The sequence below is a fragment of the Sphaeramia orbicularis genome, chromosome 7, assembly GCF_902148855.1.
Source record: "Sphaeramia orbicularis chromosome 7, fSphaOr1.1, whole genome shotgun sequence".
Lineage (NCBI taxonomy): Eukaryota > Metazoa > Chordata > Actinopteri > Kurtiformes > Apogonidae > Sphaeramia > Sphaeramia orbicularis.
The window spans coordinates 31888916-31910960 of NC_043963.1; the positions used below are offsets into that span (position 1 = coordinate 31888916).

Here is a 22045-nt window from a genome sequence, read left to right on the forward strand (position 1 = left end):
AGGGGCAGCCTTGAGCCTGTTTTCTGGTGATTCCTCTGTTGTGATGCTGCTCAGTGTAAAACAAACTGTCCGAGCCAAGAGGAGCCTGATGTGGAGATTAAACCTGGGAGTAATAACAGACTCTGGACACAGTCAACTTTCCTTTGAGCTTTGAAGAAGGAGTCTATACTTAACATGTTCTGATGCAGTGGAGGGTTGTGTAAACACCTCCAGGAGACATCAGACTGGAAATATTTATCAAATGTTTACTTAAGTACAGTTATCAAAGCATTACGTTTAAACAGACAGAACGTATCAATAATGTTTCATGTACCAAAGGTTCCAAATGTTACTGATTGTCATTATTTTGTGATAGTTAAATTTTATATATAAATAATAATAATAATATCTGAACACTTTTGTAAACAAAAACTGAGGGTGAAAACTATTCAATAAATTAGAAAATGTGTTTTTAATTAACTATCATTAAAGTTAAATAGCATTTTTACAAAACGATTTGTGAAACATGAGTGAAATTTCCTATAAAATGGTAAAAACAAATTAAAGTGCAACATAAAAGCACCAGGGATTTAATTTCAACGCTATGTCTAAAGTCAGCTTTTAATATTGGACATTACAGGTAAAGAAATTGGTTGTGTCATAAAGTGCAATTAGATCATTTTCAGCAGCCTTCCAGCGACGCAGTGCATCTATAAATCACTGAGATCTCCTGTCATCGCGGGGAAAGACAGGGAGTCGTGCGTTCCACACAGCGTTCACCAAGTGAAGGCATTTCTTTCTCCTTTTTTTACTCCTCCACTTTCCTCCCACTTTAGGGAAGTCGGTCAGCTGACTGTCTGTAGCTGTCAGAAGCGTATTGTGCACCCCCTCCCTCTTCCTCGGTTCTCCTCCTCTTCCTCCGTTTTGTGCGCACAGTCCCGCTCCCATTGGAGAGACGAGCGCGATCCTGCCTTTCGGCGCGACGTCACGGGGCGCTATAAGGATAAAGCACAGGCTGAGTCCAAGCGCAGTCTGCTGGATACCAGAGTGGGAGAGAGAGAAGGAGAGAGAGAGAGGCGAGCCTTGAAATCTCTGCGGTGCAGAGCTGGAAAAGCTGCTTCTCAGCGAAAATCAGACGCCCTATTTACTCCGCTTTATTCGCTCCTGACATTTTCCTGGAGAAAAAAGGGACTTACAAGTAAGAAGTTGCAACGAGGACTGGTGCCCGTCTCAGCGAACAAATGTGGTATCTCTTTTATGATTATTTATGTAGATTTTTTGGTGTGAATACACTTCTACTGAGTGGACTGAGGTTTTTACTTTTGCACTGAGACGCATTGCTTTCTACCTCCTGCCTGGTCTCTGCCAGATTATCCCAGCACAAGTAGGCTATATGACGCAAACCGTTTGCAGAGCATTAGTCTGAAAGTTTTCCTCCGCTACTTTTTTTTTTTTTTTCCTTTTCCTTTTTCCACCAATCAAACGGTGTTTCATGCTACAGCAAGTCAGTGCACAGCTGTGGAGGAGCCAAAAGAACTATTGCATGAAACAAGAAAGGAGAGAAGAGACACTGATTAAGAAGTCAGTTTTTGCGACGCTCGCAAGTACCTTTGCATATCTGCAAAAGAGCCGCGACAACAACATGAGTGCAGAGCTGAGCATGGGCCCGGAGCTACCCAGCAGCCCTCTGGCTCTGGAATATGTCAACGATTTTGACCTGATGAAGTTTGACGTGAAGAAGGAAGGCCTGGCCGGGCTGGAGCGCAACGGTGTGCGCCAGTGTAACCGCCTGCAGCCCCAGGGCTCTGTGTCCTCCACCCCCATCAGCACACCCTGCAGCTCGGTGCCCTCCTCACCCAGCTTCAGCCCCACAGAGCAGAAAAACCACCTAGAGGAGCTCTACTGGATGCCGACGAACGGCGGGTACCACCAGCAGATAGACCCGCAGACGCTAAGCCTGACCCCGGAGGACGCGGTGGAGGCCCTGATTGGAGCCACGGCTCACGGCCACCCTCCGCCTCCGCACGTCCAACAACAGCTGCAGCAGCAAGGGGCTTTCGAGGGCTACAGGGGCCCGCACCACCACCACAGTCACCACGGCCACGGCCAGCAGCACCACCACCCATATGCGGGGGGCATCCCGCACCACGCCGAGGAACTGTCCGGGCACCCGGGCGGACACAACCACCCACACAGCCAGCACCACCACCACCACAGCCAGGACCCCGACAGCCCGTCCCCGGTATCCCCAGAGTCCCACCAGCCGCTCCATCACCACCGCCACCATCACCACCACCATCCGCACGGACACCTGAACCAGTCCGGGCCGCACCACGGCTCCGGGGGCGGACTCAACGTGGAGGACCGCTTCTCCGACGACCAGCTGGTGTCCATGTCGGTGAGGGAGCTCAACAGACACCTACGGGGCTTCACCAAGGACGAGGTCATCCGCCTGAAGCAGAAGAGGAGGACCCTGAAGAACCGGGGCTACGCGCAGTCCTGCCGGTTCAAGCGCGTGCAGCAGAAGCACGTGCTGGAGAACGAGAAGACGCAGCTGATGAACCAGGTGGAGCAGCTGAAGGCGGAGATCAGCCGGCTGGCCAGGGAGAGGGACGCCTACAAACTCAAGTGTGAGAAACTGACGGGCTCAGGGGCCAATAACGGGTTCCGTGAGGCTGGTTCCACCAGTGACAACCCTTCATCTCCAGAGTTTTTCATGTGAGTTGTCATAGCCTTTTTGTTGTGAACCCCCTCACAACAAACTTCCCCCTCACCTTTCCTTTTCTCCACAAAAGACAGACTGGCTGATGAACAAATAATAATCCACACCTCCCATACTCTTTATGATTATACTAATACGGTAACAATTATATTCATATTAGAAGAATAATCCATCAGATAGTATTCTCATATATAATCATCTCTCCATCCACGTGTCAACTGAGATACAAAGAGCAATGTAGAGTGTCTGACCAGTCGCAGCATCTTTGTAGATTAGTTGCTTGTAGTGAAGAGACTTTTTTTCTTCTTCAAAGAAGAGGACCGGCTGATATTTTTTTTTTCCTTTAAGGCTACAGCTTTTCAATGATCTGTAAGTAGTGTGGGATGGCGTCGAGGCAGTTGTCTTGTACTTTTGTTTTCCAAAACGATGACATTATGAAACAACAAGTAGGCCTGACTGCGCAGCCTGCGACACAAGATTCACATTCGACAAGTGGGCCCATAATCTGAGAAAATCTCCAAAATCAAGACTTCGTTTTATGCAAATTAAACTTCTGTCTACAAACCCGTCACGGGGGGGACATTTTATGCAACATCTCATTGATTTATTGCCTGCTTGGTTATATTCGAATATATATTGAAACAAAAAATCTGCATTAAATATTAATCCTGCATGCTGGACATGTACGGTAATAATTTCTATTTTGTACTTTCATCTTCTCGTGTATATTAAGAGCATGTTGTTGATCTGCGCTTCTCCATAGTTTGGGGGGTTAGAGAAATGCAAAGGGGACAGAACAGCAGGACTGCCGGTGCAGTATCATATGGTGTGGGTTTCTTTGGGCTTGTAAATATTATGCAACCGCAAAACTGCACAACAAGATTGAGGAGGCTGGTTTGAACTTCTTCTTCTTGAGTTGTGTTTTTATTTCACTTATTTTTTATTGTTATCATTTGGGGTATAGACTGAGAGAGGAGTGCATTTTTTCAGTTGCATTTAAATACAACAAACTTTGTGTGTCAAGTGCACTTTTTGGATAATGATTTCCAAGTTTTCATTTTGAACTTTGTGCAAACCTCCCTCCAGGAAGACATACTATGATTCCATTCTGTAATATTATGTTAAAGAAGCCTGAGTGCAGTGCATTTTTTGGTAATATTTGGACACGTGTGTGAAGCTCAATAGACACACATGTGGCTACAATATTTTCGGAGCCTACAGAGTACACTGCACAGGCGAAGTTACAAGTTTTCTAGAACATATAACACACACACATGCTTTCTGTTATCTTAATTAAATGTGGCTGCAGTCCCACCAATTCAGAACAGTCCTGTGTGTCGTTATCTCAACTTTAATAAACCACATCAAACCCAGACCAAATCTAAACCTCTCATTCCGATTGGCGGCCACCTGTAGCATTAAATCATTTATATTTTTAACAATTTAGAAATGTGCAACATGTCACTTGTCAGGGTTTTATGCAGATATTTAGATAACGCAAGCGTTTTAATACAAAGTTCAACTAATAATGTTCTATGTTTTCCTGATTTTTTTCTGCCGGTCAGTAAAAAAGGGGATTCAGGTTGTGCAAATTCTCAAAATGAAAACAATTTGTATGTTATATAATACGTTTTTTGTCTGTTTTATTATTATTTGATGATTCTGGTTCTGCTGGCCAGATGCATAGTTAAAGTTTTTATTTTAATGATTTAAATTAACAAACTGTCAGATCATATCGAATAAGCATGGTGCTTGCATTTGAAACTATTGTTGAAAAGTCATGCATTTAACAATCTTTCGTTTGTTACTGATTCAACTGTGTTGAAATCGAACTGAAACTGCAGCAGCGGGTTGTTGTTTTGTTTTCATAAATTCCAGTGTACTTGGCCGATGATGGGGATCAATTTTCAATCCTGTTTATATAAATAATAGTTAAACACTAATTTGAACTGTTTCCATTCAGGCTGGTTTCTGTTTTGTCTTATTTTTTGTTGTTTTTGGAAGAAATTGTTTCCTATTTTGCTTATTAAAGTCATTGAAATGGCAATAATTACCTCTCAGACTTGTTTTTCCCCTAATAGAGAGAAAGATCATGATAATATGACAACATCAGGCGCACACCGACACATTAACAGCACATTATCGGTCATTAATAATCCCACACACTGTAATTACAGGAGCGCACTCTGGCACACTTTGTGCCAAAAAAAGGTACAAATAAAAAGTTAGTGAGTGTAGCCACAGCTCTCACACATACACATCAATTTTTGCAGCGATTTAGGAGAATTATTTCCCACTTTAAGAACTTATTTTCCACATCCTGTAAACTTCTTGCATTTGTCCAGAGCTTTAATTTTATTTTTACATTTTAAAATCAAGTGGCAACTTTTGGATCTACGTGCGTAATGTGACTAGATCCGAAGTTGAGCAGCTCTGGCCGTTTATGTGTGGCTGCGGGGAGATTCCTATACATGCTGCTGGCCTCTGCTGGCATGCTGACTTCTGCAGAAACTCCCGCCGTTCCAAGAGCGCACGGTAAAAGGAGATCTTTGACCTTGCAACGCACCGGAGAGGAGATGAAACCCTCAGATTTACATTAAGTGGTAAAATAATTTTTAGTGTTTCTCCGTGCATGGCTTAGAATACATTTAAAGGTTCGAGTGGTGCAGGTTGTTACACAATCTGAGTCGTAAAAAAAGTCTCCTAATTCGCTGAGCCAGACCTCAGCTCCAGAATAATCCCATGTGCGCGCCTGCGGCTGAGATATTATGTGTGATAATATGGTTACAGGAATTTATGATTGCCATGTGTCAACACACTTGCAATCTCTCAAGTGGCTTGATGCTACATGTAAATACACAAACAAAATATGAAATTGAAATAGTTTTATTTTAGATTTGTCAAAAGTTTGAATAGCAGATTTGTGAATTCAATGCGCAAAAACCATCAAGAAACACCCGGCGTTCTTCAATCTGCGCGTCAGGATTGCATGACAATAGAAGCAGAAAAGAAGAAGAAGAAGAAGAGAGTAAGTGTTGATCTGGTCCGGGTCTAGAGTTTCTGGTGTCAGAACATTATCTGCCCCGTGTCTGCACATTCTCAAGGACAAAACCGCTAGGCAGAGAATCAACCAATGAGACCCAAGGAGGGCGAGTCTAGTTTACATTCTCTCTCTCTCTCTCTCTCCCTCTCTCTCTGGACAGCCACTGCAGCCTGGGGGCATGAGTGCAGCTAGGGTGAACCAGGAAGAAAAAAAAGAGAGGTTTACAGTTGTGATAATAGCACAAAATAACATAAATATGTTTCATTTTGTTTGCTGGATATCCTTTTCGCCAGCTTTTTTCATTTCACATTAAAGCTGATTAGTGTGTGAGTGACCCAGAGGGGAAAATGTATTATGTAAAGTATTATATGGTGTAATATGACTTCAGGATTCAACACACATGTTTACACTCAACAAGATGCACAGAAATTACAGAGGAAAAAAAGGGGAAAAAAATCATACAAGTGACTACATTTTCTAAAAAAGAAAAAAAATTATTTCACAATTAATTCTGCAAGTAATAGGGATATAATATTAATTCAATTAAACACATAAAACACAGATCCAACAAACATAAACTGATCCGCTAAGGGGTGTAATATTTAGTTGTATTTTCCCTGACTTCCTCATCACTGGCTTGTGTTAATCTTCTATGCATTATTAACATGCTGCACATGTGGACGTTCACTCACATTCTTACCTGCAGAGGTTTTTTTTGTTTTGTTTTGTTTTGACAAGATGTTCATGTTTTTGTTCAAACCCAGCGACATATATATATATATAAAGAAAACAGTAGAGCGGTAAAAATGGTGAAAGATACAGAAAAGAGGAAGTCGGAAACAGCGGGGGAAAGTAGAGAAAAGCATCAGCACTGGCCTCAGCTCAGCGGAAGAGCCAAGGACACAGTGACCAGGCGTACTGTAATGATTTTAGTCTCCAATCACACATTCACGCCCCCCCACAGAGATCCTATCTGCATTCAGCCTGCTCTGCCAGCCTCCACCAGCTCCTTGTATCATCATCATCAGTAGCAGCAGCAGCAGCAGCAGCAGCAGCAGCAGCGAAGGGCTCAGGGATGTCTGTCCCTAACCTGAACTGCTTCTGTTCACCACCAGGACCCAAAAACATTTACAAGCCCCAAACTCAGTCAGCTACAGCGGACCGAGCATTAGTGTCAACTCTGTGGTGCAGGTACTTCAAGTCCAGTTTGGTTTGTACCTGCCTTCCTGCCTGTTCAAAACATTCAGTGCTAGAACAGCATCAAATCATGCGTATGTTGCATTATTTAGAAAAGACTGTGAGGTGATTTTTAAATTTTTTTTGGCAAATAACAGTTTTTCCTTCTTTCTCTGAGCCATATGGTTATTTTAATTTCCACCAGCTTCTATATAGTTTGAACTCCCTCTGTGCTATCGTGTTGATTTAATTACATTTTGATAAAAAAAAAAAAAAAAACTCCACTTAGGTACACTCCAAGCACACACACATGCACACACACACTCATGCAGCCCAACCCACCGCCACACCAGCGGTCCATTGACTTTCATTGGAAGTGACTTCCCTGCTACTCTAAATCACAATGATTTCCTGGGGAATTAAAGCAGGCTTTCCCAAGGGACACACACACACATACAACAAAGCATTAACCAGTTACTAAGAGGGTTTTTTTTTAGAGTGTGTGTGTCTGTGTGTGTTAGTGTTCACCTACAGATTCACACACTGAGAACAGGAGATGAAAGAATTACTTTGCAGTAATTAGTCTTTGTCTATTTGTGTTTTACTTTGCTCGGTATTGTCAGCGGGCTCCCTTCGGCGTGTTTCCCTGTGTTTTCCAGGTATTTACCATATCTCACAGGTGTGTGTGTGCATGTGTGCGTGTGTTTCAGACCGGCTGCTGGAATCTCACAGTTCTCAGCGCTCTGGACCAGAGTCAATGGCAATCAATCTTCACCATCTTCTTCTCGTCTCTCGCTCATCTCGCTCTGTCCCTCCCTTCGTCTTCTCCGTCTCAGTCCTCAGCTGAGCCCCGACGCTGTCTGGAGTTCAGATCAACACAGCATCACTGCGTCTGTTATTTATCTCCGGCATGTAACGCCCAACACACACGTGCACAAACATACACTTCAACACAAATAATCAGACTGTGTTTGACTGTTTTATGCAGGTGAAAACACATGCGCTCAAAATGCAAACGATCTAATCTTAAATGTAATTTTGTGGTTTACTTTTTTTAGTTTTCCACACCACATAATTGGCAGAAAACCTAATTTTACATAAACACCCATGTATAGTACATTATACTGTAATTACATCGACATTAGTGATAATATCTCAAAAGGCTTAATTTCAACCGCATGGCAGATGAGAAGCAGCCGCTACTTTTTCGCTGACCTCGTCCACCACAGCCTTTCCTTATGATGAATCTGTACCTTCATGGTCACAACGAGTCAATGGCCTGTATGATGGATACCTATGGACATGGCCGCACTGAGTCAATGAAAGTGACCCATGTGTACATCTCTGCTTCCGGGATGTGAAACCCAATTCCGGGTGGGATTGATCCATGTCTGGCCGCTGTGGGGATAAGGCCAGAGGGAGAAGATAAGAGCAGACACCGAGCGGTCAATGATACGTTTGAACCATCAACCTCTACTGCAAACAAGACGCTATAGTGTCCCCCCCCTCAGACTTAAAGCTGTACAGACCATATTTCATCTGGACATGTGAAAGACACTTTGCTGTCAGAGTTTTGCAGGAAATATTACAGATGATTATATGGAATCACAAAGTTAAATTATGCATGATCAACTTGGGAGGGCAAAACTGTAATCTGAACCAATTATGTCAAAATATTAGGGAAGTTACAAATAACTGAATGGATAATAATTTCAAAGGCAATAAATGATTTCAGTTAATTGTAAATTTGCTCACATATATAAGAATTAGCTGTTTTTTTACGGGCTAAAACCTTTTAATATTAGGATCTCACTCTTTTCTTGGACTAAACGAGCAATTTGCAACCCTCATCGACCACCGTTTGAGGCCTATTACCCTGGTTAAACTGTCTATCAACATTACTTCCCTCTCACAAGTACATTATAGATAATGTATATAATATACCAGTCAATTAACTCTATCGAGTACCTGCACAAGTAGCGTCTGCGTGCTGTGCGGATGTGTACTGTATCATCTCCACCCTGTGTACTGTTCTCTGGCCTGTTGTCGCCCTAAGATGTGAGGTAAATAATTGAATGGATCCATTAATAAATAAAGTGCAGGGGAGAGAGGAAGAGGAGGGGGGAGAGGAGAGATGGGAGAGACAGGTCACTCATCTTTACAATCACAGCACAGGGAGTGGCATGGCTGCAAACATACCTCCACTTCTCTTCTCTTTGTCTGCACTGGTTTCTCCCTAGGAGGTGTCTGGACATAATAAGCATTAGCTGCAGTGAACTCTGACTCTAAGCTCGGAGCAGGATGTGGCATTTCAACACATTTCCTCTCTGATCCACCGGGACAAGGCTACTTCCTGTAAAACAGGTGGAGGGAGGTAACAGAGCTGCCATCGCAGAGCCAGGCCAAGTCTACCTTCTGCCCAGAAAAATTGTTTTCCAGTAGGCCTCGGTAAATTCCAATTTGAGGGGTTGGTTCTTATGTCCTAAAGCCTGCCACAGTATGTTGTATTTAATGGAAAAACCTGCCGGGGGAGCAGTAAGTGGAAAAGGGAGTACGAAGCTGTGGTTTTGAACCATATAGAATTTTAAGAGGATCCATTATCAGGTATAGAAACACAGCTGAATTTAGCAGGAAATTTATGGTCCTTGTTAAATGTTGCTCAGGTTAATTTTTTATTTGTTGTTGACTGACATTGATCACTTCTTTTAAGTGATAAAAAAATGTTTTTAATTGATTTCTGCTGATATTTCAGTTTTTTCGACTAAAATGTGATCATAAGAAAAACATTAAGAAAACAGCTGTAAATTGTATTTACATACAGCAAAAGCAAGATAAGCTGCCCCTAATCACTGCTCTTGAATTCCAGGTAAGTATGTTATACTCTTTCCAATAATTCTACACTAATGCTTGCTCGTTGCTTACCCATTCACACATTTGCTCTCTTGCTTTCCTCTTGTTTTCCCTTTCTCCATTCCTTCTTTTTTATTTTACAGCCTGATCTCTATTTAGATTTCCTCGTTTGGAGTTGCCACAACGCTCCCCGCTGCCAACATCTGTAAGTGGTTTGGAGGCAAGAGACACTATGGAAAACCATCAAAAAATAAAAAAGAGCAGAGCTGCTCTGTGCTACCAGGGTCAGATAGAATAAAGGCTGTGAGAGGATACAAACTGCACTGGGATCAGAGGAACAGTCAGGCGGCAGGCCAGGCTGACTGAAGGCTGTTGGTGAAAGAAGATAAATGTCTGACTCAGGAAAAGGCGTACGTATCTTCAAGTGTGTGCTTTATGGTACTGCAACACTCATGAATACTGACTTAAGCAAACCATAAATGCAATACATTACATACTGTAGCTTACACGATTGGGGGTTGTTGTGAGTGGACCCCACAGTTTGGGGTTTACTGAGGATTGACCTCAATCACGTGTCAGGTTTTAGGCAGATTGGATTTAAGCTGCAGCACTTTTAAAGAGATTATGTTATTGTAAGAGATTAGGGGAAGTAGATACATTGAAGGGAGCTAATGAGGGGTTTCTCCCCTCCCCAGCTGCCAGCCTAATTCAGTGTTCACTGTCCTGTTGATAATACACACTACAATAGTATTACTGTGGCATTAGAGGCTTTAGAGTGTTGTGGCAGTGAGAGGCACAGTGTTGATAGTTGAGTGTATGTACAGATTCAGATGGATGTCTATTACAGTGTAGGCTATACAATTTTGTGTGGGCATATGGCAGCACTTTACACACGTGTATTTGTGAAAGAGTGAAATGTAGAAGCAGCGAAGGAGAGTTTGTGTGTACAGTAGGGTCTCATTAGGTAATGAGGATGATTACGCTGCATTAGGTGGTGGAGAAGAGAGGCTACAGCCACAGGGTGGGAGGGGAAAACAGAACATGTGTCTGTGATTTGCGGCATAAGCACATACCATTTAATTGACACAAGCTCTTGTTGTCTCCTGATTGGTGCAGAGCTGTCCTCTGCATGTCTGCTTGGCCCTCTCCGTCCTTGACTCAGAGGGCAGAGAGACAGATGTGGTGTGAAAGGGGCGGAGTAGGGGAATACAGAGAGTGTGGAAAGGTACTGGACAGAAAGTCGGCTGCGGGTAAAAGTAGAGAGTGGAATATTGGACGCGCGTAGAAGTGTTTTGTAGGTCAGTCCGTCGCAGCCGCGTAAAGAGGAAGATGGAAAGGTCTCGTCTGAGAGTCCCCGTGACAGATTATTAAGTAACACTATACGACTCTTCAAAAGGGGTATTGGAGAAAGCAGTAGTGCAGTAGAGGAGCCGTTTGCTGAATGTGTGAAGACAGGCTTCCCTTTGCATGGAGCTGCCCTCTCTGTTCCCCTTCTATAAGTAGGCAGGTATTTTTACCCCGGATAAAGTGCTGACCCAGTCTCAGGTAATTACACCCCTGTTGGGCTTTGGCACAGACATGTCAGGGCGGTGCTGAGTGCACCTTACACCCCAGCTACGGGTAAACCACACTTATCTCACTATTTACAAGCAAGTATAGAGCAACGCTCCACATGCGAGACAGGGAGGAGGGCATACCTTGGCAAAGCAAGGAAACCTCTCTCCTGGCAAAGACCCACTGACATCCCATCCCCCCATCAAAGAACACAAAAAGGACACAAAAGAAATGAAACTGTAGTCGATATTTATGCAGAGAGTGTAATCAAAGTAAGGAAAAAAGCAATGTAAATACTGCCAAACTGAGGGATTTTGGCAAAGCTGTGCCTGTGTGTGGTACATTTCCTGGACTGAATTCAATCCAATAATCCCTAAGAGGGTTAGGCTTGTTTTAATCACTTCTAACATAATAATGTTAAATGATCATGAATGATGCATATCTTTCTTGGAAGCTGTTGTCAAAGAAAAACAATGGCTCTATTAACATGTCTGGATGTGTTGATGCTTCAAAATGATGATGATTTTTAGTGTGTGTTCAGGTGCGTTATTTAAAAACATAATAATATAATATGGCAACATCCTATCTGAGCACACAGTACATGTAGGTATTTAAAATGTGCACCCTGGCCTAAAGCCAACAGGACCTGAAGGTAATGGAGCTGAGTTCAGATTTATTTTCAGCTTTGGACCTATAATATGAATATCACTACTTAATCATTTAATGTAAGCATCGGGTGTTAGGTTAAATACTAGAATTACAAGAGCAGATTAATTATGGCACACTAATAATTTTCCTCTAATTTTGTCACCTGTGTGTGTGCACATTGGGTGAAAACTAGCTAACAGGTTGGAACATGCTACAGTCGCTTGCCAACTTTGATTGTTTTGAACATACAGTAATGAAGGCAAAGGTAAGACAGAATGCTGTAATGTTCTCATAAATAAATTATTATTCAAGTAATGTTTTCAACTTGTTTTTGTTGCTGTTGTTGAGTCTTGTGACTGACTTGAAAAATCGGAGCACTAATTTGACTTTAAAATATTGGCTTCTGTTTTTTTTTTTTTTAAAGAAATGTTAACCCAGTGGAGTTCCTTACTGTAACATCGTGTCCTAGTTGAACTGTTTTGCTAGTGTATGAAAGATGGTAGGTTTCAATGATGATCACATTGAATCATTCTGTTAATAAGAGTTTCTCTTTGTGTAAAAGCTAAACCAAAACCAACACAATAAAAGCACAACCCGCCACGACAGACCAAAGCAATTACCATGGTGTTTCACTTATTATGGTCATACCCTGTATTTAATGTTGTAGAAATGATTTCAGTTATGTTTTCAGTACGCTGCCCTTCATTCTTCCACTACACGCCTTTAAGAGACAAGTCTGTACCAAAGCCACTGAACATGTGTTTTTTAAACTTTGTGAGCAGAGCAGGAAATCTTTAGACACAGTTGTCTTTACCAGAGACTTTCACCAGTATCTATATATCTTCTCCCCCATTAAATGCATGTTCTATGGAAACTATGTGCTGTGTGTTGCTAGGCAAAGCCGAGGCTAAGGGAAATGGCTGTGGTCAAACCGTAGTCCTTGAAGAGCAAGTCGGGAGGAAAGCATGAAGAAGAAGAAGAAGAAATGGAAAAAATAGAACAGTGAAGCACTTTGCGAATTCACAAATCTGCATATATGCGCATGCACACCTATATGCGCTCACACTTGCACTGATACATACATGCACAATGCACTAGGACTGTTCCAGCTGAGGTGTTGTGTGAAATAATATGCTGGTGGGAATGTGCCACTGCACGTTAATTCTCCCTTCACGCTTGCGTTGAGGAACACAGAGCCTCTAATTGATGCTAAACAAACTGCTGACCCAGACTCAGGATGAAGGTCTGTCACTGATGCGCATGCACACACGCATGCACAAATGCAAAGTAAAACGTACCACTTCCTCACGCATTTACAGAAAGGGAACACGCACAACTCCGGTGGAACAAATCTGAGCTGTACTAAATTGTCATAGCCTTTTTTTTTGCATTGTGTAAGAGGCTTATTTAGGTGCAGAGCTTGAAAGTCACCCACCACACGCACAAGAATGAGACTCCTGTGGATGACAATCTGCAATGTCCTTGGATTTTTGAAGGTGCATTTGCCACTGAGTGTGTGTGTGTGTGTACTTATACCTGTGTCAGGAGAACCTTTTGGTAGGTGGGGGACCTGAGAAGGTAAACCCTTACTCATCCATGTCACACACACACACACAAACATCCAAACATACACTCACACATCAGCCCCTAAAGGAAGCTCCAGGGAGGCACAACGACTTCTTTGTGCGGGCCAGATTTCCCATGTCTCCCTGCTCTGGCACACAGATAGATCATCTCAGTATAGCCTGCTGTATGAAGGGCAAGTGCTTGCACGTCGGGTGGAGAGAGAGAGGGAGGGAGAGAGAGAGTGAACGAGTGGGAGAAGTTATAACACAAAACACTTCTTTCCTTTCTCTTTTCACACTTTCCCCTTGTCTCATGTCTCCCATGTCTCTTTCCTTTCTCTCCCCGCATACCCTCCCCCTTTTCTACTCCTCTCTCCACAGAGGAATCCAGTCTATCCGTTGGGACTGGAGCTCTTTGAAGGTGATCCAGAACTGTACTGCTTGCTGCCTCTGCTGCCGCTGTTCTCCTCCCTCTCCTCCACTGCACCCCTACCCTACCCTCCCCTACCCCCAGCCTCCACCCTCCACCCTCCGCTCCCACCCCTTAGCCCTCAGGGGGCCTGGATCCCGCTCAACCGAGAGCAGCCATGCTCCAAATCCAGGCCCAGGCTTAGCACTCCTGCCGCAGGCCTCGCTGGCTGTTCCACTGCACCGCAGAGACACATAGAGGTGGGAGGCCTGGGAAGAGAAGAGCAAAGGGGAATGAGAAAGAAAGACGCAAAGAAGGTGGGGGGTAAGAGGTGTGTTTGGTCACATTCACATTTGGCATTTAAGAAACAGAGATTAGAGGGCAGATGCTACGTACTCTACTAAGCAAGTTCTTCTGAGCCAAACTCTCGCTCTTTTCGAAGTCATCTCCCCCCCTTTTCCTCTCTCCTTCACATAACTGTTTATTTTCCCTTTCATTTCATCCTCACACTCCCTCCCTTTTTCCATCCCACTTCCCTTCCCCTTTTCCCTCCATCCCAAGGGCAAGCTCTTCACAGACTCGTCAGACTGGTTTCTTTGGCACAACTCGAACACACAAACACACACTCGGATGCCAACACACACTCGTACGAGGCATACTTCTTCACTGTAACAGAGGGTCCTTCACTCAGTGCTCTGAGATGAACAGAAAAAGACAGAGAATGACAAACACACAGAGGAAGAAGAAAGAGAGGCAGATAAAGAGAGGGAGTGAACTGGAGGGATGTGCATTCCTTTGGCTTCTTTGGCTCCGGAGCACAGGAGACGTGTTGCTGGCTGTTCGGTTTATTATCCCCAAGCCATATGGGTTGGCAAGCTTTTGGGGCGTGGTGGGATATGTGTGTGTCTGTGTGTGTGTGTGTGTGTGTGTGTGTGCAGTTGTGTATGTGCCTGTCAGAGCTGAGCAGAGAGTGTGATTATACTTACATTACGTTTTTTTTTATCACTTAATCTGTGTGTGTTTGAGGTCACACTCACTATTTCTTTAATAATCTGAGGAACCACACCTTCAGATTACTGCTCTCAATAAAACATAAAGAGTTTCCTGTACTCCTCAGCCTAGAGTGAATTCATACCGCACATTTAGACATAAGCGCACGCAAACAAATTCACAGTAGCCGGTAATTTCATCTATTTGCGACTTTGATGGTTTCATTGCGACTTAAATGTGGTCGGACGATGGCATTATGCAGTGCCCTGCATAGTGTTTAATTCAATATTAAGGAATCGTTGTGCTTTATTAAAATGTACTGTTTCCATAGTAAAGAGTAAACTTTGAACTTCAGCTTTTAGAGTGACATATGTTCTGTGAAAATAGCGTCTACGGATGAAAATCTCTGGATATGATCAACAGCCCAAAAAACATCTAGTAAATCCTTCAACTCCTTTAAATTTCAAGTCAGTTCTATTGGTTGTGACAGTACTTTTGGGACTACTTTATTGGGCTTTTATTGAATAGCTGACTGAAAGGAAGAAAGAAAGATTAGTAATCAGGATGACCATGCAACTGATCCCTACCTGGAGATATTGTTTCATGTGATGGGCATTTACTTAGTTTATTTATTTAGGTGTCAAACATATGGGACACTTTTGACTGTGTGGTAAGTACTAAGACTTAAATGCGCAGCGTTATCTCCGAAACACAATCAGATAATCATAAAGATGTAAAAAAGTCATTCAACCCATCAAGTCAGACTATCTCAACCGCCTTATTTGACTGTATATTAAAAGTGAGCACATCTGAACAAGTGTAATTTATTCATTTTGTGATATTACTTAAAGCACAGACAGACCAGGGAGTCCTGTTTACAGCAACTTTTGTTAGTTTGTGCAGTTTTTCTGCTGTTCTGTTTCGCTCTCGCTTCCCTATAACCTTTGGAATTTGTTTACACTACTTTCTATAATCTTTTGTCTGTTAATGTTTCATCTGCTTGTGACTTTTTTTAGTGATATTGTGACATTTCCTGGTCTTAAATGTGGCGAAAATGACAAAAATACGCAAAGTTGGTAGATGTTTAACAGCCCTTCATAAGCTCTATAAGCACATCCTTTACTTTCTGCATTTCTCAGTTATTTTCATTCCAGTGAGATCCTTCTGACTCTTACTTTCCTCTTAATCACCTCTTTCTGGCTTCTCCCTGTTCTGGCCCTTTAACGTCACGGGGGTCAGCAGCGGTGTGTGCACTGTGTGTGCCGGACTGGGACAGCTGCTGAAGGTGTATATACCTCGTGTGTGTGTGTGTGTGTGTGTGTGTGTGTGTATGGAAGGAGCAAGCTATCTATAGCCTGTGTATCCCTGGGGATTTGAGTCTTAAACTCCATATTCATGACACATCACTGTGGGGATTAGAAGGGCATCATCAGATAGAGGGGCTTACGTCAGCGTGCGCGCACACACACACACACACACACACAGACACACATATACAGACGCAGAAAATAACATAGACACACATTCTGAGTGGCTGTCTCACCCTGGAAAGCACAACACACTTCACACTTTCATGGAAGTCCTTTAATTATTACTGAATGAAGTGGCTTTCTTGCACACATTAATCAACCAATGAAAGGGTAAAGACGATCTGAACACCTGCTTCTCTTATAACAAACGGTCTGTTATGCAGAGCAGGCACGATGACTGTTTTGTGTTTTGTTTCACTAACCCGAATAGTTCAGTGAGAACTTGAGCAGTGATTGTTTAACTATTTGAAAGCTATCAGTGCTAGACTCATGGCTTTTAATTTCAACACTTTTGTTGGACCGGGAAGTAAAAAAAAAAAAAAAATGTTGAGATGAGAACAAACCAAAACTGTGTGATGTGTGAGGTGGGTGGGGGTTGATTAAGGCCAAGCCTTGTGGAAGTTGATCTGCGGGGGAGATGGAGAGGGAGGGGGTGTTAGTGCAGGCAGCGTGGATCTGTGTTGTGATTGTTGTTCAATGCTGTGTGTGTGTTTGTGTGTGTGTGTGTGTTCTTATCTCCTCTGGTCCACAGGGGCAGGAGCATCAGAGGAAACGCAGCCTTTCCTTCCTGTGCCTTTCACACTGTCACAACACACATGAGCCATAAAACTCACTGTGGCACTGTCCAACCTATAGAGAGACAGAGGGGGGAGAGGGGGGAGAGGAGGGAGAGGGGGAGGAGAGTCTGTTAGTGGAGAACATATGTGTGTGATTTGTGGCATACAGCGCATACCATTTAATTGAAACAATCTTTTTCTTCTGTTTGGTGCAGAGTTGTTTTCTACTGGAAACAGAGAGCAATTGAGGGCAGGATGGAGACACAGCTGAGGTGAGTGCAGAGGAAAAGTGCCAGGAGTGGCCTAGCAGCAGTAGAGGGTACTGGGACAGTGGATGTTCGGTATGGGCTGGTGCCCTCCACGGGGGAGCTGAGGAAGGACACCTCTCTACCCTACATTCTGCACCTGGCGCTGGGCTCTGGCAGGCAGCCATTTCCCCGCTTCCCCATTTCACCCTGTGCTATCCATCCAGCGCTCAACAGCACCTCATCTTCCCTCAGTCGTCCCTCTCTGTCAGTAACACTATCAGTCATTTACTGGAGTATTTACAGACAGGATGGGTTTCCCAGTTATGCCTGGTAGCAGAGGCAGGGCTACTGAAAAATGTTAGGATTAATACATGCCCTACTCCAACTATGAGTTCTGCATTCAAAACCTTATTTAAGAAAAAGTATACATAAAAAGTAAAACGTCTAAAACTTCCAGTACAATGGTCCCTGTCAGTGTTTTACCATTGCGTATTTGGATTCATTTTACTACTGTTGAGGCTGTTTTATATAATGCATCACATTCTATAACGTCAACATACAGTCAGGGGAAAAATTATTAGACCACCCCTTGTTTTCTTCAGTTTTTTGTTCATTTTACAACTAAAGGTACATTTGTTTGGATGGATATGATGATATCTTGCCATTTTCCATATTTTCTTGATAATAACCGAAATCACTTCAGTTCTTACATCAATAGCTATGGCCTTGTACTGTCAAAAACAGTGCTTTTAGGCATTCCATGTTTTCTTTTGTCTGTTTTAGTCACATGATACACACAGGAGTTAGTATTTGATTGCATAACCATTGTTTTTGATGACTTTTGATGGTCTAATAATTTTTTCCACGACTGTGTGTTTGTATTCTCGCTGTCTTGTGAGTACTACATATCTCCATGGACTCAGAAAGACAGGTCTGTGTTCAGCTTTGGGACAATGCATTTGACTTTTTTTCAGACAGAAATTTCTCAGCATATAAAGGAATACTTAATAACATTTGGAAATACAGTATGTGGTTTTCAGTGGACAGGAAGGAGATGAAAACTTTAATCTGTATCACTGACAAATGCAACGTTCGCCCCTGAGACATAGTGGAGTGGAGGTATAAAGTTGCACAAAATAGCAATATTCAACTGAAACACATGTTTGTCAAATTTGTGCTTTTTTGGGTCAGAATTAGGGGGAAAATGCCAGAAGTTGAAAATAAAGTTCTTCCTTCTGTAGCTCCCTCCTCTCAGTCCAAGTATAAATGACTGAATAATATGATGTTGTTTCATGCTGTTTATGGAAACGCGAAGCCACTTTTCCAAGCTTCTGTATCAAGCGATGGAGTTGAGCAGTAGGTTGCGTCGGGCAGAATCTGATAAGTGATTGGTAATTACAGCTGTCAATCAGGTATTGAACCCTCCTACCTGTCTGAAAACAACTGTGATTGAATCGGACAGCACAGAGTAGATATTCTACAGCCTCGAAACATAGACAAAATGTAGATACAGGAATCTCATGTTCCCTCAGGCCACTTAAATTAACCCATAAAGACCCAAACATACATAAGCAACCAAAACCATCTACTGATCTCATTTGTTTAATACCTGTTGACCGACTAATCCTATCAATACATGTAAATAATTGGTGTAAAATACCGTTTTTCATCTTTTCATGGTCATCGGATATGACCCATTTGGACATTCAGAGGTTCCGTAGTGAATGTAAAAACACCGTCATCTACAACAGTGATTCAGCAGTGAAACCCATGGAGTTTGATAAATGATACTTGGTTTATGTTCAGTTAATGATATATTTTACTGGTAAAGTCACTTTTTCTTCAGTTGTCTCTGTTTTTGATATAATAACCCTCAACTTTAATCTGAGCTTTTATGGACATCTATATGAGCTGTAAATTAAATATAGGAAAGTAGGTGATTTTCACTTTAAAATGCAAAATACAGTGCATGATATTAAAATAAATGGTGATAAATCTTAAGAAATAATAAACATAGAGATGACAATTCATTTGGGAACTGTCACAAAAGTAGCACTGGGTCCTTATGGGTTAAAATATGCTGAAATTGCCTAGTTACTATAAAACTATCAGGCACTGCAGCTGTACGTAAAATACTACATTGAAAGTACTTTCCACCACTGACTGTGAGTGATGTGAGTTCATATGTGAAAATCTGTAAAACTATGTTTGGGTAAATGATCTTTTCATGATAATAATCCTCAGTTTAGATCAAATTATAGGCAGATTTTTTCAGTCTATATCACAGGTGTCAAACATGCGGCCCGGGGGCCAAATCTGGCCCACCAAAGGGTCCAATCCGGTCCTCAGGATGAATTTGTGAAATGCAAAAATTACACTAAAATATTAACAATCCTTTCAGTTCAGGTTCCACATTCAGACCAATTCAATCACAAGTGGGCAGGACCAGTAAAATATAATCATAATAACATATAAATAATGACAACTTCAAATGTTTTTCTTTGTAAATGTAAATATTTTCATGTATTTACACTAAAACAAAGTATAATGTTGCAAAAAAAATGGGAATAACCTGACATGTCTTAAGAGAAGTAAGTACAATTTTAACAATAATGTGTCTGTTACTCAATGTTTTGTGTGTATTTGTAGATCCACTGTGATCTGTAAGTTATAATGTACAAGTGTAAATGAGAAACTGAGGCAGAATATTGTTAAAATTACACTTATTTTTTCAGTTTGTTCAAGTTATTCACATCTTTTGAAAGGATAGTTTGTAGATGTAAACCTTTTCATAATGTAAATTAATGATTTTCGCTCTAAAACATAGAGAAAAGTTTGGAGTTATCATTATTTATAGGTTATTAAGTCATTATTTTACTGGTCTGGCCCACTTGAGATCAAATTGGGCTAAATATGGCCCCTGAACCAAAATGAGTTTGACACCCCTGGTCTATATGAAAGACAATATCATTATCAAAGCCATGGATGGCAGTTTATCCAAATATCCCTTAATACATAAAGTAGACAACTTAAGTAAAGAGAAAAGGTCTTGAGACGACTGAGCCATTATGGTAATATGCAAACACTTTACTTCTCTATTTCTCTATTTCTATTTCGTATTCTGCTGCAGTCTATATACTATCTGAGCTGTTCTGTAGAGTGAAAAACATGTACATACACTCTATTTCCATGAGGTTACATTGAGGGGTTACAGTGCCAAAATACTGACTTTCATTTTCATTTCTCAGGTCTGATTTTTAAAATAAAACGGAAAAAAACAGTTATTGAATCACATTCACATGGAGCTTCTGCTTTTTTTCCCCCCTCCTCTGATCATCAACTAAAACTCCTAGCCCTTATCTCACCACAAATTTCCTTCTCATCCTTTTTCTCATTCATTTCTGCATTTGTCTCTCCACTATCACCTCGCCATATGACAACTTCCTAAGACTTCTCATGAGTAACCGTAAGTGACTTGAACAGCTCATCCTTGGTTACTTCCTGTTTCCTGAGGCCTTTGAGCAGCACTTCCTGTCTCTGCGAGTTCTGTGGAATGTCACCTTTCATCATTAGGAGACATTGACACGTCTGCCACTGACATATGCGAGAGCGTTCCTCTCTGCTGTTAAACTGTCAACGCTGATTGTGTGAAAGAGAGTTAAGAATAGAGGCAGGAGGGAAAGTGAGGAAAGCAAGAAACTAGAATCACTGCCTTGTGGATGTTTGTTTAAGTCAAAAAGTCAAGCTGCAGATCAGGTCCATGTCTGTCCAAACTCATATGATCTACGCTGTGAAGACTTTGAATGAATTTAATAAAAGGTACGGAAACCTGGAAGTCGTCCCAGTATTGGCGTGTATGATTTCCGTGGATAATTTCCAGTGAGAAACATGCAGTGTTCACTTTGACTATTTTCACAGAGGGGTACAGAGGACTGATAAAGTGTCCTGCAGGAAAACTTTGGTTTCCAAGTCACACAAACACTTATCAACACTGTCACAAGTACATAAGCCATACATTAAAACTCAAACCAAACGTGTATATTCACAAGTTGACAGTGAGACAGTAGTTCTTCATAGTTGTAAAAAACAGAAAAGCTGCAATAGACAGTAGTTTTATACAATAAAACCACATCAAATCAAACTAGTAGTTGATGAGACAATAGAAGGAAATAAAAAGACAATAGTTTCAATCATATAGTACTCCTATTTGTTTTTATTTAATATCCCGATAGCCGACGGATTTGGTTCAATCTGCTATTTGGCATTGTAAATGTAGAGCAACAACAATCAGCTTAGGCTCAATATCAACAAAACATTTTTTTCCACTACCAGAGGAACAGGAGAGCTTTGTTGTTCTTGTTCTGTTGCATGTATTATAATAGCCTGTGACTATATTGAGAAACGAATGTTCATGTTTGGCAAAGGTTGTACGCATGACGATAGACAATACTTGAAATATAATATTGATGGGTGCTTCTGTGAAACTGGTGCCTAAAAACAGGACAGAGGGGCTAAAAATTCAAACCAGATGTAGACTAATGTTATGAGGCAAGTTTGGAAGCACTTTGGGTCTGTTTTAAAATAAATATTCACTGAGATAAAAGAGAAACTATTTTTCAGATAAAACACATTTTTATATTATTTTGATATTATGTTTTGTACAAAACCTGCATGTAACACTGTAAAAAGGACATGAAAATTACATGCTACTATTTTTTGGAATATCCTTTCATTCTCTCACAGGTACATTTTGGGACTCAAACTAATTAGGCAAG

General features: G+C 41.8%; 1 protein-coding gene and 2 long non-coding RNA genes across 5 annotated transcripts in view; 2 read left to right on the forward strand and 1 right to left on the reverse strand.

The window, feature by feature from the left end:
- The window catches only part of LOC115422104 (uncharacterized), a 32539-nt gene that overhangs the window by 9022 nt on the left and 1472 nt on the right, over window positions 1-22045 (reverse strand). Inside the window, exons 2-4 of one of the 3 annotated variants that reach the window (XR_003935789.1) lie at window positions 9120-17095; window positions 8889-8971; window positions 7651-8318 (exon numbers count right to left, since the gene is read on the reverse strand). This is a non-coding gene — a long non-coding RNA (uncharacterized LOC115422104). Of the gene's footprint in view, window positions 1-7650; window positions 8319-8888; window positions 17096-22045 lie in introns of all 3 variants that reach the window. The other 2 variants (XR_003935788.1, XR_003935787.1) reach the window with 2 other exon arrangements.
- On the forward strand, window positions 995-4748 carry mafba (MAF bZIP transcription factor Ba). The gene has a single exon (XM_030138179.1). The coding sequence runs from the start codon at window positions 1472-1474 to the stop codon at window positions 2699-2701; it is 1230 nt and encodes a 409-aa protein (XP_029994039.1). The 5' UTR covers window positions 995-1471; the 3' UTR covers window positions 2702-4748.
- On the forward strand, window positions 10077-21768 carry LOC115422105 (uncharacterized). Its single transcript, XR_003935790.1, has 3 exons — window positions 10077-10180; window positions 17238-17294; window positions 20720-21768. It is a non-coding gene; the product is annotated as an uncharacterized LOC115422105 (long non-coding RNA).